Below are 18463 nucleotides of genomic sequence, written 5' to 3'. Positions count from 1 at the left end.
TGGTCAGATCACAAAGTTTGTGCAGGACAGACACAGGGCTAGAAGAAGTCGTTTGCATAAAGACCAGCTAAAGAAGCTTCCAATCCACAAGTACAAGAAAGGTACAGTACTTCATCAGAGAATTTAAGACCTATGCTGGACTCCCATTTTGCTTAGTCCAGTTCCTTTGGCCTGTAAATGGAACACTGTTATAGTTCCTCTTTCCATGCTGACAAATTTAATTCAGCTCACTGACCCCTAACCTTTAGCATGAAGTCTAAGATGGCCACTTTGTGGAGGTGTGGGTGGACAGATTGTATGTAACCAAATGTGCTTTGAAGTACATGTATTAATGTTTAATGTTAATGTTTAGTCACTTTTTTTGGCCCTGTCTGTAACTCTAGAACCAAGTATCTGATGCAGAAAATCCTAAAACCATTTTTAAACTACCATAAATGAATTTTAAATATTTTGTGGTTTAACACTGAAGTATTAGTTTAAGTATTTAATTGTCTTTAGTCTAGGTGATAATTAGTTAAGTAACTTCAGTGTTCGTGTCAACATTATGAAATCATTGCTATTCAGCCTATGCCAAATATTAATTTCAGAGATAAATCAAAGATTATAAAATTGAAAATTAACATATAAAAATTGGTAGACTTCAAAAGCCCTTTTTTTTCTGTGTATTAGAATTTCATTTACAGTCTACATGCCTTTTATTTTTATCTGAATCGAAATGCATGGAATTGCCTTGATGCTAGGTAATGAGCATCAAGTGCTTGATTAATCAATTCAACCAGCTTTCTCTGTGAGCATGCGCAGAGAACTGATCACCTATTTCTGAATTAGCCTTATAATATCCCCAGCACTTTCCTTCCCTGTTCCATTGCACAAATAGATACATATAGAAAGTAGAGGTACCAGAAGTCTCTTCCTTTCCTTCTCATCTCTTAAGTTGAGGCAGTGGCAGCTCAATGGTTAAGGTACTCGACTAGTACTCAGAAGATTGTCAGTTTAAGTCCCACTGCAACCAAGTTGCCACTGCTGGGCCCCCGAGAAAGGCCCTTAATGCCCAATTCAAATTGTACTCAGTCATAATTGTAAGTCACTTTGGACAAAAGCGTCAGATAAATGCCATTTAAGAAAATGCCACAAAAGTCCTAATTTTCTGTTCTGCACTCCATCTGATGCCCGCAGCAACTGCCCTGCCTAGGATTCAGGCATGGAGCAGAAAAACTTACTGATGTTACAGTGTCTCCTTATCCAATATGGTCACATGCAGCCCTGGCATTCTCCATAAAAAACAAGTTAATTTTTAAATTTCATATACACTGACTCAGTTGAATGACCTATTCAGTAAAGGAAAAGACCAGGAAAGGCTTTTGGAAAATGAAGGTGTGGCCTAAACTCCTTTGATTTTAGACATACAAACATTTTTCACCATCATCAAAGGCTTTGGGGATGCCAGGGTTCCAAAAGGAAATCTATTGGTCCAGCTGGCTGCCAGCAAAATTGATGTTAAATTCAGTGAGGTCAGGGTGAACACTCCTCAAGAAATCAACAAAGATACTGAACAGCATCTTTTGAAAATTGGGATTTAAGGCTAAATACATTAAAGTAATGCATTTCTAAAGAATCAAATATAGAAATGAGATCCTTTCATAATTTTTATGATTATATTTTTGAGAAATGAACTGTATAATTGGCAAAGAAAACTGGCTGAATATTTTAGGTTATGCAGTTGCTCTCCTTCAAGTAGTGCGTCATTGTTTGTTATAAATGGTAGAAACAATAGAGTAGGCTTTGTAATTCTAGATTTTGAAGTCATCCTTCCACTTCCAAATGGAATGCTATGAAACCAGGCTCATGTTCATGGATATTCATTAAATAAATGGTATGGCAAATTAACAACTGATAGATAGTAAAATGTCTGGTATTCCCACAAAATCCTCCAAATTTTGAGATTATCGATGAACTCTTAAAGTAGGATAGTGAAGATGAATGTAATCTGTAAACCAGGCTTTAACAGACTTAAAAAAAAAAAAAGAACTCATAGGCCTAAACTGGCAATGGATGCTATCAAAAAAAAAAAGATTGAGAGAATGGGTTTGGGTTTGAACATGTCAACCTTCATTGTCAACCCTTGTCTATTGTTATGCATTTTCTACGAAATGTAATTGTGACTCATGATTATTATTTCTTTTAGGTGATGATTATGATGTGTGTGCCATATGTTTAGATGAGTATGAAGAAGGAGACCGACTGCGGGTTCTTCCATGCTCACATGGTGAGTTCAGCATTTTCAGGTATTCTCAGTTCATCTGATCTCCTGCTTGGAGATATGTGCATTCAGCATACAGAAGTGAACAGCTAGCTATCTTACTTATCTGCTATATTATATGATTTATAATTTTATCATCTGTATGTGTTTTAATGGTTCAGCTTTTATAATTATTCTCTTTGTAGTACCCCTATAGCTATATGGAGGAGGAGGAGGAGGAGGAGTAGCAGCAGTAGTAAACAAAGTTTGTCTACAGTTGTGGCCAAACGTTTTGAGACTGATACAAATTTTGTTTTTCACAAAGTTTACTCTCTCTTTTTTTTTTAGATCATTTTGTGAGATGTTTATATGATATAGTGAAGTACAATAAGCATTTCATTAGTTCCCCCCACCCTACCCACCCACCCACCCTACCCACCCTACCCACCCTACCCTTTACTGACAAATGCATCCAGTTTAAGCAATGACTTAATATTTACAGTGTTGACTGTTCTTTTTTAAGACTTCTGCAATTGGCATGCTGGATATCAGCTTCTGGGCAAAATATTGAATGATGGCAACCCATTCTTGCCTAATCAGTGCTTGGAGTTGATCACAGTTTCTGTGTGTGTGTGTTTGTGTTTGTGTTTATCCTCTTTTTGAGGATTGATCACAGGTTCTCAATGGGATTGAGATCTGGGGAGTTTCCTGGCTGTAAACCCAAATTTTCAAGTTATGTAATGCTGGAAAAAGTATTGTTCATCACCAAATTGCTCCTGGATCATTGGAAGAAGTTGCTGTTGGAGGATGTTTTGATACCATTCCTTATTCATGGCAGTGTTCTTATGCAAATTTTGAGCAAACCCACTCCCTTGGATGAGAAGCAACCCCACACATGAATGATCTCAGGATGCTTCATTGTTGGAATGACACAGGACTCATGGTAGCGTTCACCTTTTTTTTTTTCCTCTGGACAGTCATTTGTCCAGATGTCCCAAACAGTTTGAAGGGGGCCTCACCAGAGAAAATTACTTTACCCCAGTCCTATGCTCTCCATTCCCTATACTTCCTGCAGAATGTTAGTCTGTCCTTGTGGCTTCTTTGCTGCCCTTCTTGACTCCAAGCCATCCTCCAAAAGCCTTCGCCTCACTGTGCTTGCAGATGCAGTCACATCTGCCTTCTGCCATTCCTGAGCAAGCTCTGCACTGGTGGTGACCTGATGCTGTAGATGCATCCCCTTTAGGAGACAGTCCTGGAGCTTTCTTGACTTTCTTGGGCGACCTGAAGCCTTCTTCACTGCAATTGAACCTCTGTCCTTGAAGTTCTTGATTTGATAAATGGTTGATTTAGGTGCCATCTTACAAGCAGCAATGTCCTTGCCTGTGAAGCCCTTTTGATGCAATGCAGTGATGACTGCACGTTTCCTTGGAGGTAACCACAGTTAACAGAAGAGAACGTCCAAGAACCACCAGCTTTTAAAGCAACGAGTCTGCACTTCTAATCAGCATGACAGAGTGATATCAGCTGCCTTGTCCTCGTTAACACTTTCTCCTGAGCTAACGAGATCATCACTGAAATGATGTTAGCAGGCCATTTTGTGGCAGTGCTGGTATGCAGTAATTTTTGTGATTAATTTTCATGGCAAGGAATGACTTTGCAATTAATTGCAATTCATCTGATCACTCCTCACAATCTAAAGTTAATGCAAATTGCCACCATAAAACCTGAAGCAGCAAACTTTGTGAAAACCAAAATTTGTGCTAGTCTCAAAATGTTTGGCCGCGACTATAGATAATCAAACACAATATTTTCAGCATATCCTAAAGCACGGTTACTTTATCTTTCACAAACTTTTGAAAAATGATCAAAATTATCTATATGGCCTGTGCAAAAAAGTTTGGACACTGTATGTATTGCAAAGATTGTTGCTGCTGCTGTTTTTGTTGTGTGTGTGTGTGTGTGTGTGTGTGTGTGTGTGTTTTGTTTTTTTTTGGTAGTTTTTATGAGCTCTTGGACCTTGATTAGCAAAGCCCCAGTTATAATTAAGAAATGTCTACAAACATTTTTGGCCTATAGTACCACTCTTCGACACTCCATCAGATTAACAGGAGAAATCAAACAAAAAATATATTACCTACTAATATTGCTGACATCTCAAAAACAACAACAAATACCCTACCCCACCTTACACCTCCAGCTTCCGACCACTACCACTCATTATTGCTGATGTAGAAATTATAAGACTCTAGTGAAAATGACAGGTAATACCATACCTAATACATGTCAGTTAGGCTTTATTAAAAGTCATCCACAAACATGTGCAGACCCAACATAATACACTTTGCATACCAACAAAACATTACACGCAACTTAGAAGCTCTACATTTCTACCATTACTTTCTTGCTAATCCGTTACAATGAATTGTTTTCTTAATGTTACGAAAGTAGTGGTGCATTAGTAAAAGGCAAAAATATTGTTTGTTTACCTACAAACTTGTATTATGTCAATGAAAATGACATGTCAGTTACACATACAGAGTTCCAATGGTGTATGAGGTCTGTTTCTGACAAAACTCTCTCTTCCTACATTAATTAGCCTATCACTGCAAGTGTGTGGACCCCTGGCTGACCAAGACCAAGAAGACATGTCCAGTGTGTAAGCAAAAAGTGGTGCCATCTGAAGATTCAGACTCAGATTCTGTCTCAGGAGACAGTGGATCAGAAGATACAGAAGAAGTATCTGAGAGCACCCCCCTACTTCGCTCACTGGCCTCTACAAGTGCTCACTCCTTTGGCACCGTGTCCACCTCACTGTACCAGCAGGACCAGGGCTCCCCCAATTATGATGATCATAGCAACATGGACACAAGTGACAGCGAGGAGGAGGTCACCGTGGAAACAGTGGTGGTGCAGCTCCAGCAAGAAAGACCTGCCGATGTAGCCTATGTGTGATCAGAGAGCAAGAATGCCATTCACAGTGCTTTGACTCTGAGGGATTGCCAATGTAACTGGAGTAATATTTCATTACTACTTAATTAGTCTCTTCCATCATGCTCCCAAGTATAAAGAGAACCACTGCAATTTTTTGACTGTCAAATTAATGGAAAGTTTTGTTTTATAAATGGGTAATCAGAAGTGTCAGGGGTTGGATTACTGCAGGAAAAGTACAGCCTTCAGTAAATACAATGATTATTAAACAGTTGACTATGAAGAGAACATGTATCCAGAGAAAGTAATTTCTCAAAAGAATTGGCTGTAATATGTGCATACTGCTTTGATTGATTTATATGAATCACTGACATGAGTATGATTTTAAAATGTAGTCTTTCAATAAAAGGTGGGGAGGGCACAAGGTTTAACAGAGTACCATAAAGCTGAATATTGTGAGTGCAGTTCAATTTGTTTTAAAGCACTGTTGCTGCACTAATTTTAACTAGCAGAGGCAGGTAAGCGTTTAAAGTTTCTAATGGTACAGTGTGCTGTATGGAGAACCCGACTCAATGGTATGATTTAATGATCATATTAATCTTATTTTTCCCTTAACAGTTATTACCATTGGAGTTTTGTAATTCTTTTGCCAAACTGTCTACAAACATCAGGGGTGATGGAATGTAATTTGATTTTGATCTAAGGCTGTGATGCTGGGCACAAGGAAAAATAAGCCAAACAATTATTTCTTTGTTCGAAAAGGGGGGGGGGGGGGGTGTATGTTGAATGTTGTAATCAGAGATATATTTCCATGAAGAGAAGATGGAGGGAGAGATGATGGTTAAAGAATTAGTTGAATCTGTTTGCTTTTGTCATGTCCATTGTGTGAAGTAGTACAGTTTCATTTAATCTAAAATAAAATGCTTTTGTTGGAAGATATCTTCTCGACCAGCTTCCACCTTAGATTTTTTTGGCCAAAAATAACCATTCATTTTTTAAAACCCATTCATAACAAATGTATATGAAAATTTTTACTGTTCAAAAAAGGAAAGCTATACAAGTTTGTGGTTGAAAAATTTATTTGATCATTCTGTTAACAAGGTGACAGTCACTTAATGACACTTGATTTGTGGATATGAAATCATTTTTGTTTCCAGGTAAAAGTGTGGAGGGAAAGAATTAACTAAAATGAGTGGCAAGTGCTAAATCTGCAAATACTGATACTGAATTGACGCCAAACCATTTCACAAGGAAGTGCAAATAAAATTGCTTCATTTCTGAGCAGTTAAAATCCATGATCACATGGGTTCTTTCCACATTATGGCACAGGATAAACATTTTTGCTTCAAATTTCCATAAACCAGACTTTCAAGCACAAAAAATGACCCACTATGAAGTGTTTCAACTTTGTTTAGTGTCTTATTTGGGTAGAAGTGTTAATACTGAGCTTTAATACATTTTGGTATACTATTTTTAGAAGGTAATTTATTCCACAGTTTTGTGGAACTTTGTGGGCTGGCATAAAAAGCAACAATGAAAAGTTGTTGGCAGGCCAATGACTTGACAAGCCTTAATTCTTTGCAATTTGTCATAACTGGTAGTGCTTTACAGTCATCCAGAACATAAGACCAACTGTCATCATTCAAAATGAGTCAGAGAAATTGTAAATAATAATTGTAAATACTTTTGTAAGTCGCTCTGGATAAGGGTGTCTGCTAAATGCTGTAAATGTAAACTTTACAATTGGGGACTTTACAAGTAGGGATTCATAATGGATACATTTCCGAAAATTACCTCAAAATAACAAAACACTATTACAGAAGATGTCAAAAGAACTGTTAAGTGACTGAGCTGTTTGTAACAATGGAATGTCCACACAGAACACAGGGAAATACAGCCAAGTTCTAAAATCAAAACTATGCCCAGGCATCTAACTACAGTGAGGAAGAAGATACACAAGATTATTCACCAAGATGTGCACAGTGAAAGAGAAAGAAGAATCTATCAGTAATGTAGAGACAGTGACACAAGGAAAGAACAAAAACTTATGTAGTTAATCTCATCCACATTCTGAAGTTGTTTTTAACATCAGAGGTGCTCAATGGGCTTTTTTTTTTTTTCAAGCTGCACTACCAAAATACTAAGTGTTACTACTTTCAAGTTAGCTTTCTTTCACTTGATTTATTGGCACTGACATCTAAGCAAGACACTGCATTTTGTTTGGGAATGCGGAGGGGGCCCTGAAACAAACAAAACTGAGCAAAGGCATCAATAAGAGCAAAGAGTGTCATACAGGCAGGGTGTTAAGCATGAGCTGCTAGGTGGATGGGAAAGTAGGGTTGATTAATATCCAGCCTTCCTCAGGTACTTTTGCTTCTTGTTGAGCTCCCCTCCATGGGTGCCCTCTTTTCCCATCACTATAGCCAATGCTAGAGTACACAAGAAAAAAACAAGACAAAAAAAAAAAAAAATCAATGAAAATAAGATTTTCCTGATCACTATTTGTTAACATAAAATTAACTAACATTAACCTCTATTTCCATAAATATGTCTAAAGTTTTTGTGTGCATGTTATTCCTCCCTAAACCCCCACCACCCCCAATTTGAAGGCTAAACTAGAACCCAGAGTCCCGTAAGTATTTTGCCATTGAGAATGCCTTCTTATTCAATCCGCCTCCATGGACCCCTTCTTTGCCCATTACAAGAACCAAGACTGGAAAAAAAGAGATAGAAAAGGGAAGTTTAGCAAAATTGAGGTTAACAGAAATTCCATAAATGAGATGACATAAAACAGCTAATTTATGGTAAAGGGGGAAAAAAAGGATTCAAAGAAAACATGCAAGTTACTCATATACAGTTATTCATATATATGAAAAAAAATTACAGCTACAATTCCAGTGTTAGGGAATGAAACATTTAGTCTGTTAATAAATTATTTTGGTCAATCAATTTGGTAAATCCAAATTGTCATGTAAAAGTTGAATAGCGATTACAAAAACAATCTAACATTTAGGATGGCTGTGGAATTGTTATTATACTGGAGTATCTGTTAAGAGGAAATATATCCATCAGAAAAAAGGCACACTGCTAAAACCGCAAAAAAACTCCTAACATGAACATTAGTGGAAGAGCATGCCTGTATAGTACTTGGCCTCAATATCTTTAATTAAAAGAAAAAAATGATCTAGAAAAAGCTAATGTTGAATTAAAAGAACCTACTAATTAGTGGCAATAAAATGCCAAAGACACCAGTGATGGCTTTACACTCAATATTCAAACCAAACCAAAAGTTCAGAGTTTCAAAATTATAATTCAGACAAATTGAACCCTGACAAAAGTAAAGAATACTTCATTTCTACTGTACTGAATTCTGTATCAACTCAAAAAGCTAAAAGACTGCACACTACACCATGCCTCGTTTACACCACCAGTGACTCAGTTCAGATTTTTCAGTTATATTATCATATTTGGCGATACCTGTACCTGTCTGTCTGTCTGTGTGTGTGTGTGTGTGTGTGTGTGTACGTGCGCGCACACAAGAGACAGCAGGAGATGTTCAAAATTTTTGTGAAGTATACAGAGCTTCCAGAGAAATGGGATGTTTTGGACAGAGGTCGTTCATCAGCACTTTGCTGTACACTTCACAGCGCATATATATGTATGTGTGTGTGTGTGTGTGTGTGTGTGTGTGTATGTGTGTGTGTGTGTGTGTGTGGACCTAACTATATTTTTTTAACATGCATTTTAAAAATTGCAGAGAGTAAATGAAATGTGCTGTAGTAAAATATGTAGAGATAATCAAAATTGCAGTGAAGTATACAAGGATTCCAGAGAATCAGGATGTTTCAGACATGAAGAATCATCAGTTGTGTAAACAATGTGCTTCTGAAGGAAGTGAAACCATTTTATTAGAAAAAGTTGTTGTTTAAATAATTTTTAAAAATCATGGTGTCATTAAAATAATTAAACATTTATTTTATGGGGTTCTAAATTTCCAAGTGTGTTGAGCATTTTTAAAAATGAAATATTGATATTAATGCACATAAAATCTGAAATATTGATATTATTAATACACATTCAATAATATCATGAATAGTCCAGTGCCAGTAATTAAGGCAGATATTTGTGTGGTAAACTTGGAAATTTGCTAGGTTTGAAACACCATGTGATTTTCCTACAAGGTAGTGACAACTGAGTTATGTTATGGTTTGAAACAATACAGGAAAAAATTAAATTATATAATTTAACATTGGTTAGCAGTTATGAATATAATTATCTTAGCATAATAAGTATTAGTAGCCTACCACTTAGAATAATATCTAATATCAACAAATTTAAATGTATATAGCATATTCTGAGATATAGCAACTGTTTCAGAGATGGGTGAACAAAAGCTTATTTATAACCAGTGGCTTCTTTTTTCTAAGCATAGATTCAGGCTGTTCCATGTAATGAGTTTATAATGAGCCTCTTAAAGATGCTATAACTTTTTTTTAACTTATGAAGATAATTTTGTTTTCGTTTGTCAACACTCTCCATGCCTCCATGCCTGAAATATAGGTTTTGTTGGACCACTAAAGATGATGTCATTGGAGTGTTCATTGATATGCCAAAAGTAATAGGACAGAAATTAGTATTGTGTAGGATCCTCTCTAGCTCAGCAGAGTACAGCAACTCGACGTAGCATTGATTCCACCAAGTGGACGGAAGACATCTGGAGGGATGTTGAGTCATGCCATCTGTATAGCCACGCACAGCTCCGTGATATCTGTAGGTGCAGGATCTCAAGTGCCAATGGACCTCTCCACCACAACCCATAAATGTTCGATTTGGCTCATGTCGGTCGAACGTGCAGGCCACACCATTTGTCTGAACCCTCCAGAATGCTCCTCAGACCATTTCTGGACGAATAGTGGAGTTTCGCATCATTGTGGGGGTATATAAATTGCTGCAAATGGTCACCCAGCAGTGAAACATAGTGGCCAATGATGTGTCTAGGCAGACCAGTGGACCGAACCCATGTCATGAGAACACACCCCACACCAGTATGGAAGCACCCACCAGCATGCATAGTGCCTTGTAGACAACAAGGGTCTATGTGTTCATAGGGTCTGCGCCACACACGAACCCTACATCAGCCTGAAACAACTGGTACCTTGACTCATCAGACCACACCATATGTTGCTAGTCCAATCCCAAGTGAGGAGCTATGTGTGGTGTCACGGTGTTAACAGAGGCACTCTAGTAACGCCACTTCTCAATCAATTTACATACTGCTATCACATGACTATTAGCACATCAGTGAACTTTGCTGTTGCTTAAATACATATGGACTTGTTCTGAAAAAATAGTAACATCAAGTATAGTTAAATGCATTTTATACATGTTTAGTGTTGATACTACTGCTCCATTTTATTCCTAAATAAACTGTTGAAAGGACTATTGTCTGTCATTCTTGTTCTTTCCAGATGTTTGTAGATTTGATTCCAGTATATTTGTATAGGTTTTAGGATCTAACTTAAAACTAAAGTAATGAGGTCTGAGATTAGATTTGCCAGGAAATAATAAGTAATCCCATTACAAGTTTAGTTAATTAATGAGTAATCATTAATGGATTACTTGAGTAACTATGCCAACACTGGCTGTTTCTATCTTCTCCTAAAATTCATAAGGAAAACAATTCTAGATGTTTTATTATATCTGCTTGTTGTCACCCAACAGAAATTATATCCAAGTTTCTAAATATTTTTCAACCAATTGTTCAGTCTTCACCTACATATGTTAAAGACTCTTCACATTTTCTACAAAGCCTTGAACACCTGAAAGAATAAATACTACCGGCCATCTCCCTACTTTTTTAAATGGACATTAAAAGTTCATACACAGAAAAAGAACTGATCTATACTTTTTTGAACTTTGGAAATCCATGGAATGAATGCTGATTTAAACATCTACTTTTTTTCTGACACAGACTGGTTTACTGTTTTCACCTGCTAGAACCTCAGAAGCACTGAAAACACCTTGCACTGCTGTTCACTTGACTACTCTGAGTGTGTATATAAATAAAAAATTCCCTACTTGTCCTGTCTTTTTCCTTCAAGCTCAAGTCTTCTACCAGAGGCCTGGGAGCTTGAGGGTCCTGCATAGTATCTTAGCTGTTCCTAGAACTGCACTGTTCTGGACAAAGATCTCAGATGTTGTTCCTGGGATCTGCTAGAGCTATTCTCCCAGGTTGGGGGTAACAGCCCCTAGTGTTCCAATTACTAATAGAACCACTGTTGCCTTCACTTTCCATATCTTTTCCAGCTCTTCCCTCAGCCCTTGGTATTTCTCAAGCTTTTTGCGTTCCTTGTTCCTGATGATCACTTGGGATTGCTACATCTATCACTACAGCCGCCTTCTGCTGTTTATCCACCTCTACTATGTCTGGTTGGTTAGTCATTACCATTTTCCATACTATCATTTATACTAATGCACTCATTTTCACTGTTAATGTATCTGACCTGCTACTAAGATCACTTAATTTCTACTCTCTAGTCTGACTAGTTTTCTTATTGTGACTCCTAGTGTTAGGAGTTTCATTTCCTATCTACTCCATTATTACTCCAATCACTTTGCAGCTCTTATTTATATCATGTACATAGTCATATATGTATATATACATTTTTCACTTGTGTCAGCATGTGTTTCATCACATAACATGTTTTACCACTTAATATGTTTCTTACTGCAGTAGCATCTTAGTGCAATACTGATGTTTGCAGTCATTGGAACACCTTCTAAGGCTGCTCTTGTATAAGTTAAGTACATAATTTATAAATGTATCTAGACCCTGCTAGATTTACAATTAATGCATTTAGATGATGCTTTTATCCCAAGCAACTTACAATTATGATTCAGTACAACTTGAGCAATTGAGAGTTAAGGGCCACACTCAGGGGCCCAACAGTGGGCTCGAACCATCAACTTTCCAATTACAAGTCAAGTACCTTAACCACTAAGCTACCACTCCCCTATTTATCTTATCTTATCTATAATACTAATATCAAGGTTTATAGTTCACCTGTACCACTTTTGTAGTTATGTAACTTACTTCTAAGTGCCCTATTTATTCTGATTTAATGTTTGTCTTCTTTTGCAATGTCCTTTGGGATCAACAAAGTGTTCTTATTTTGCCTGTATCTGGATGTCCAAGAGGATCTCAGCTTGGTCGTTCTCCACCATCTCTCGGGGGGGGGGGGTGTTCCACAGATGTTTCTGTAAACTATGCCAGCCACATGTACATTCTGCCTGCTATCTTGCACCCCACAGTTATATGCTGGATTGTCTTTGCATAGTCTGCATCTGAGGTGCTGCCTGGTGTGGTAGATTCTAGCCTCTATTGATCTTTTATGCAGAGCTCATTCCTGTGCTGCCATGAATAATGCCTCTGTGCTATCTTTCAATCCAGCCTTTTCCAGCCATTCATAGGATTTCTCTATGTCAGCCACTTCCACTAACTTCCTGTGGTACATACTGTGAAGAAGCTTATCCTCCCATGGTGGTTCCTGCTCCTCCTCATTTCCATATTCCGTGAGTTTCTGTTGTCTGAGGTACTCACTAAGCACTTCATCACTGCGGTCCATCATCCTGGTGTTTCATCCTGGATAGTGGCTCTGACACTCACTAGTCCTCGGCCCCCCTCCTTCTGCATAGTTTACAGTCTCAGTGCTGGATTGGGAATGAAATCTTTCATTCACTGCAAGTTTTCTTGTCTTGATGTCAGTGGCTCCTGTCTCCTCCTTAGGCCAGTTTATTATGCCTGTGGAGTATCTTTGACTGGTAGAGCAATGGTGTTGATTGCCCAGATCTTGTTCTTTCCCATTGAGCTGACTTCTCAGGCAAGTTATCTTGCCTCTGCACAACACTGAAGCTCCTGTTAGGCATTATTGTGGCCAAGATGAGTAGGCACATGGCTCAATACATGAGTAGGGCCCAGAAAGGCATTGGCAAGAACAACAGAGGAGCCAAGCACCTGTAAGACTGTAAGACCAGAAACCTGTGCACCACCTGGATTGACTAGAATATGTTTCAATGCCCCACACATAGATCCAGGAATGCTTAAGGCTGTATAACAAAAACAGGACTCTAAACGCCTTCATCAAGAACTCAATGGGGCTGTGGAAGACAGCGCAAGAAGCCAACTTTTTGCATAAAAGTGTGGGATTTACGAAGGTGATGCCCTGTCCCTTTTGCTGTTCTGCCTGAACCCCCCGCCCCCCATATGATGTTTGATGCAACCATCAGGCACCTGCTCTACATGGATGACATCAAGCTGTATGGCAAAAGTGAACGAGTCATTAACTCACTAATCCATGTCACCAGGACATACAGAAATGACATCGGAATGTCATTTGGACTAGATAAGTGTGGTTGGATAGTTACAAGGAGAGGGAAGTTAGCTAGAACAAAGAGTATTATAATACCAGCAGCTACAAGTACCTTGAAATCCCACAAGCAAATGGGATTCATTATCGGCTGGCGGTTGATGGAACTGTCCCTTTCTGGGGGTCCTTCAGTTAACCTTTCAGGGTGGGTTCCATCCATTACCATCCATCATTTGTGCTGGTAGGCACTCATGGAGTGCAGTTAGGTTCTTCAGGGCCTGCAGCTGTCCAGTGCTTCATACTAGAACACGTATTCACTGGCCTGGAGTTTATGGAAAAGTAAAGGTAAGCCTGTTTACCTTTTTTAAACAAAACTAAACTATAGAACTGCATGTAGCAACAAATGAAAAAAAAAAGTTTCTAATCTGTTTTCTGCTGTAGCATCTTACATGAAACACAGATGCAGCTAAATGATAAACATCTTAACATGTGTATCTTCCATAAGATATGTGATCTCAATTCTGACTAGTCCACAGAAATAAACTAATGATGATGGACTAAAAAATTTGTGTCAACTGGTGCTGTATTGGTTTTAAATGAGGAGACTAGGGATTCTTGCTGACAGCAGGCCAATCAACAACAACCAAATACACAAACACACTCCCCAAATTAGTTTTTCCAAACGTTCTACTGTTTTTTAAATGCTCTGCAGCAGGGAAACATGTTCAACGTGTTCATATATTTCAGGATATTTCAATTACTTTGCAATTATGGAAAGATGATTCCATTGTCTTTTTCTGAAAAAAGGATGAATAGAACCAGCCTTATTCCCACTTGGGCTGTTTAGGTGAAAGCATACAAATGGTTATACCTTGAGCTGAATGATCTGGGGAAACTGGGCAGTTTTTCCTGACCAATACTGTTATTTTGATTTAAGTTAATGTTATGATAATGAAAATGTTCTAGAAGTTCAGTGTGTGTTTTCATGGTCCACATTATAAATTTGTTTTGTTCTCATGTGAATTATGGAATTGGATGAATTATATTAGACTTTAATATTAGACTTTCTAATTATAGTTTTATTAAACTATTGCAAAAGAAATTAGCATTACCATAGCAGAAGCAAATAAAGATTACTTATTAAGTATGCTTTGAAAATGTAACAATGTTTATATCAGACTTTAAATTTTTTTAAAAACAAGGAAATTTCAGTTTCCTATGATATGGGCCTTTTACAAATCTTAACAGCATTGTTAATGAGGTTTAATTAAAATCACAGATCTTACAATTTGAAAACTAAATTATTTAAATTGTGATTTTGATATAAAATTGACTGACTGTTCAGCAAATGTACAGGAAGTGCCAGGAGTTCAAAAAAAATGTGATTTAAACACTGACCAGGAACATTCTGTTCCTCATTACAGCCTGATCATATTCATGTATTAGACTTTACAGTACTTCTTGCCCAATTGGGAAAACAATCTTTTTTGCATGTTTATATAAAAATTTGATAGAAATCAGAAGTAAAATACTCTGAAAGGGGTAAAAAAAAATCTGAACTGTAGCCTGTGTTGTAAACACACCCATGGACAATTCTGAAAATTAAAGCTAGAGCATATCCAAAGTGGTATTGAAGAAAGGCACATCACCACAGCATGCACACTAATCTACTATATTTCATAAACAAATTATGCAACCACTCAAAACTCCAGCTTTTAGAAGCACAAGAACCTGAAAATTACCTTTTGCAGCTCTGCCTACAGAAATGTTGTACGTGGGTTCTCCTGCTTGACTCTTTGTCCTGATGTCCATCGTCCAGTCATTGTCCACTAGCAGACTGTCACGGATGACTGAGCACTTCTTGGAGCCGAGGGTCAGACCACTGGTGAAGAAGCTTTCTCTGTCTTTCCCTACCAGGACATCAATTTCTGTGGGCTTATAAGTGGAACACATGAACCAATATCAAATGTGGACCAAAATTTACTTAAAGGATGAAAAATATATTTGGCCTCTGATCCAACTTTTTCTTCCTGGAAAGATGGAAAGACACAGTGTTAAAGAAAACTGTGCTCAGCTGGGATCCAGTAGGCTTATTACCTGACCTCATTAACCAAAACTAAAGGTAAAATACATTTAGTTCAACAGCCATCCACTGCAGTGTTTCAACCCGTTTTATCCATGAAGAAGTACAGTAAACTTACCACAGTACTTTACCAGTACTTTACACCAGCCTGATTATATGCGCAATACAGTAGGCTTATGACCTGACCTCATTAACCAAAACTAACAGTAAAATACATTTAGCTCAACAGCAATCCAAAGCACTGCTTCAACCTGTTTTATCCATGAACCAGTAACGTACCACAGTACTTTACACCGTCCTGATATGTACAATATCCTTTAGTTCCTGTAGTCATTATGATTTAAACATTTACCAAATGCAAGAAACCTGGTACAGTACCATTCTAAAGCTTCAAATGAATTGTTTTTACTTATTTGTAGTTCATGATACAACTGGTAAAACTAGTATGTTTAGAACTCTATATTTTTAACAATGCAGAGAACACAGGGGAAATCACTAAATTCAGCAATGTGCCAAGTACCATCATGTCATATTGACCACAGAAATACTGACTATGGATGCCATAAGATCCCTTCAGGGTAGTCTGAGGTAAACCCACTTTTGTTGCAGTGTGCAAATAACATTCCACCATAACCAGGCCAAAGCAAGGGTGGAGGTCCTGGAATTGAGAGCAGGTGAGGCAGCTTTCATGCATACTTGTGAAAATTTAGTGATTTCCAAATCACCCCTCCCTCATATGTAATAGCAGCACCTGCATAAGATCTGTTCTGCTCAAAAGGTCAGCACACCACATTCAAATAATCCCGACACTGATGATTCACTCGGATACTAAATGCCAATATTATTTCATATAAGCAGTTCCCTTTAACTTTAGATCTGTATAATGCCAAGCACTTGTCAAAGTGCATAAGGCTGTATGGACACTAAACCTGCACTAGGCTTGATGGGGTGATGGAAAATGAATTAATAAATAACACAAACAAATGTTAATACATGAATTGTCAAAACTGACAATTAAACCTGACAAACCCACAAAACCCAGTGAAAATAAACGTAAGGGGAAAAAAGTGAGGCCAAAAGATTTGAATTATGTCCTCTGTGAAAACCAATTATTGCCAAAAAAAAAAAAAAAAAAAAGTAGACAGATGCATATTGCACCTGTGACTTTCAAGAATAATGTTTGGTTAAACTTAATCCTCCCAATATCAAATAAATCCTGCAGCTTCCACAATAAAAACTTTCTAGGTGGTACACGCTGTGCATATAAGATGTATTTATGTCCTTTCATTTGTAACTCAATTTGTAACTTAAACTAACAAGTAAACTTTTGAGAAGGGAACATAATTGGATTTTTACAATCAAAACATACTCCCACTCAAGGTAAATCACACTGTTTGCATACGTGGTCCAAATGATCACACAACTTTTATGTAGTCAGCTTTATATGGGCGCCTTCTACAGAGGCGTGGGAATTCAGGTATACAAACAATGGAAGACAGCAGGTCTTTCGCCTGCTCCGTTAAATAATCTGCTTCTAGTATCAGCCTCAAAGTCACAGAAAACAAACACCAAGTATAAATGGTGAAAAGAATTAGTTTAGGTTACATCACGATTATGTGGAAAGTCTATATTAGCATACAACATAGATCGTAAATAGATTTTAATAAAAACAATGTATCAGTGTTGGTTTAAAACGTTTTGTTTTATTTTATTTTTAACCTCTGTGCCAGTATTTCTGGGAAAACTCAACAACAGCATCGTTCCAGTAAAATTTGTTTTGCTAAATTTCAACGGCCTGCTTATTTGCTGGAGCTTCTGCCAAAGATCACTCGACACAAATAACAGCTAAAAGCAGCAAACAGCAAAAGCAGAACTAAAACACGTTAAAATCACGTCAGCTAGCTAGTAAACGCTTGCTTCTTTCTAGATAGCTGTTTAGGACAGACTGCCTCAACTACCATCTCATCTAACCAGTGAAATAGGTAGCTATAGCTAATCCAAATAGCTAGATAGCGAATATGTTCAACCGTAATTGTTCTACCATTAATATCAAACACTAAAGGTAGAGGGACGTGTGTGTAACCTTTCGATATTTTCAGCTAGCCTAGTTATAAATAGAATTGTAAGCTTCAGTCCAGTTTCAGTTTCTGAACTGAAATAACGTAGGTTAGCTATCTAGCGAGCAAGCGTCTAAATTATTGTCATATAGCTAGGTTTGGATATTCACAAGAGGCAGGGTGATGTCCAGTCGCAATGGAAATACAAAACAGTGTGTACGCACCACCCAGACTGTACAACTGGTGATGATAAAGGGCATTACCGTTATGTTGTTAAATGTACCACCCTCCTGCGCTGCCCAGACGTATTTTGAGTCTGTGTTGTAACCAACAATGGCGGAATCTTGGCAGCTGCCATCGGACATCAGGTTATCCACATAGATTTGCCAGGAAGACGACATGGTCTATTCTCAGTTCAAATGAAATCAAGTTACGACTACCTTTATAGCGGAATCTAAAAAGTTTTTAGATATCGGTCTTGCGCTTGGAACAGGCTTCGCTTCTTCTGTCTAAAACTGGCCAACGAAGCCGCTACAGTCGGACAGAGACTGGGTGTAGTACCAGTAAAATCATTCCGCGCAGGCGTTGTTAGGTTTGAATTCATTCTATATCGGCTATAGAGACTGATGAACAAATGTTCCAGTTTGTCTTAATTTTCATGTATATCCCATGGAATCATTTTTGTTGCCACTAAACACAAACGGTTTTGAACCGTATGACTGAACTAAATTATATTTATTGTGCTCATTAAAAAACAAACTAAAGGTATTGTGGAAAGAGAGCAAGAGGC

The 18463-nt window shown here is 37.7% G+C and overlaps 2 protein-coding genes across 8 annotated transcripts in view; one reads left to right on the top strand and one right to left on the bottom strand.

The window, feature by feature from the left end:
* The window catches only part of rnf13 (ring finger protein 13), a 29275-nt gene extending 22817 nt beyond the window's left edge, over nucleotides 1–6458 (top strand). For 3 of the 4 annotated variants that reach the window (XM_035523098.1, XM_035523099.1, XM_035523101.1), the window contains 3 exons: nucleotides 8–101; nucleotides 2186–2266; nucleotides 4836–6458. In XM_035523098.1, coding sequence (XP_035378991.1) covers nucleotides 8–101; nucleotides 2186–2266; nucleotides 4836–5191 — 531 coding nt within the window. In that variant the 3' untranslated portion in view covers nucleotides 5192–6458. The remainder of the gene's footprint in view (nucleotides 1–7; nucleotides 102–2185; nucleotides 2267–4835) is intronic. The other variant, XM_035523100.1, reaches the window with a different exon arrangement.
* pfn2 (profilin 2) lies at nucleotides 6229–18226 on the bottom strand. 4 transcript variants are annotated; one of them, XM_027006865.2, is made up of 4 exons: nucleotides 17937–18226; nucleotides 15276–15468; nucleotides 7825–7880; nucleotides 6229–7596 (listed from the first exon to the last, which is right to left on the bottom strand). In XM_027006865.2, exons 1-4 carry the CDS (start codon nucleotides 18072–18074, stop codon nucleotides 7585–7587), a joined length of 399 nt encoding a protein of 132 aa, XP_026862666.1. In that variant the 5' UTR covers nucleotides 18075–18226; the 3' UTR covers nucleotides 6229–7584. The 4 variants fall into 4 exon arrangements, with proteins under 4 accessions (XP_026862666.1, XP_026862664.1, XP_026862665.1 ...); XM_027006863.2 differs by having other exon boundaries at nucleotides 6229–7880; XM_027006864.2 differs by lacking the exon at nucleotides 7825–7880.
* Nucleotides 18227–18463: the final 237 nt, after the last annotated feature.

The sequence above is a fragment of the Electrophorus electricus genome, chromosome 26 (genome assembly GCF_013358815.1).
Source record: "Electrophorus electricus isolate fEleEle1 chromosome 26, fEleEle1.pri, whole genome shotgun sequence".
Lineage (NCBI taxonomy): Eukaryota > Metazoa > Chordata > Actinopteri > Gymnotiformes > Gymnotidae > Electrophorus > Electrophorus electricus.
Note: the sequence above shows the minus strand (reverse complement) of the source record. Positions and strands in the feature narration are given on the sequence as shown.

Excerpts from the sequence above, each read along its gene's own strand:
- pfn2 (XM_027006863.2), bottom strand. The coding sequence starts at position 18,074 with ATGTCGTCTTCCTGGCAAATCTATGTGGATAACCTGATGTCCGATGGC. Across the intron at positions 15,469-17,936 it reads GTACATTTAACAACATAACG|CCCACAGAAATTGATGTCCT; the intron begins GTAATGCCCTTT and ends TCCACTTATAAG. Across the intron at positions 7,881-15,275 it reads TGTAGGCAGAGCTGCAAAAG|TCTTGGTTCTTGTAATGGGC; the intron begins GTAATTTTCAGG and ends CTTTTTTTCCAG.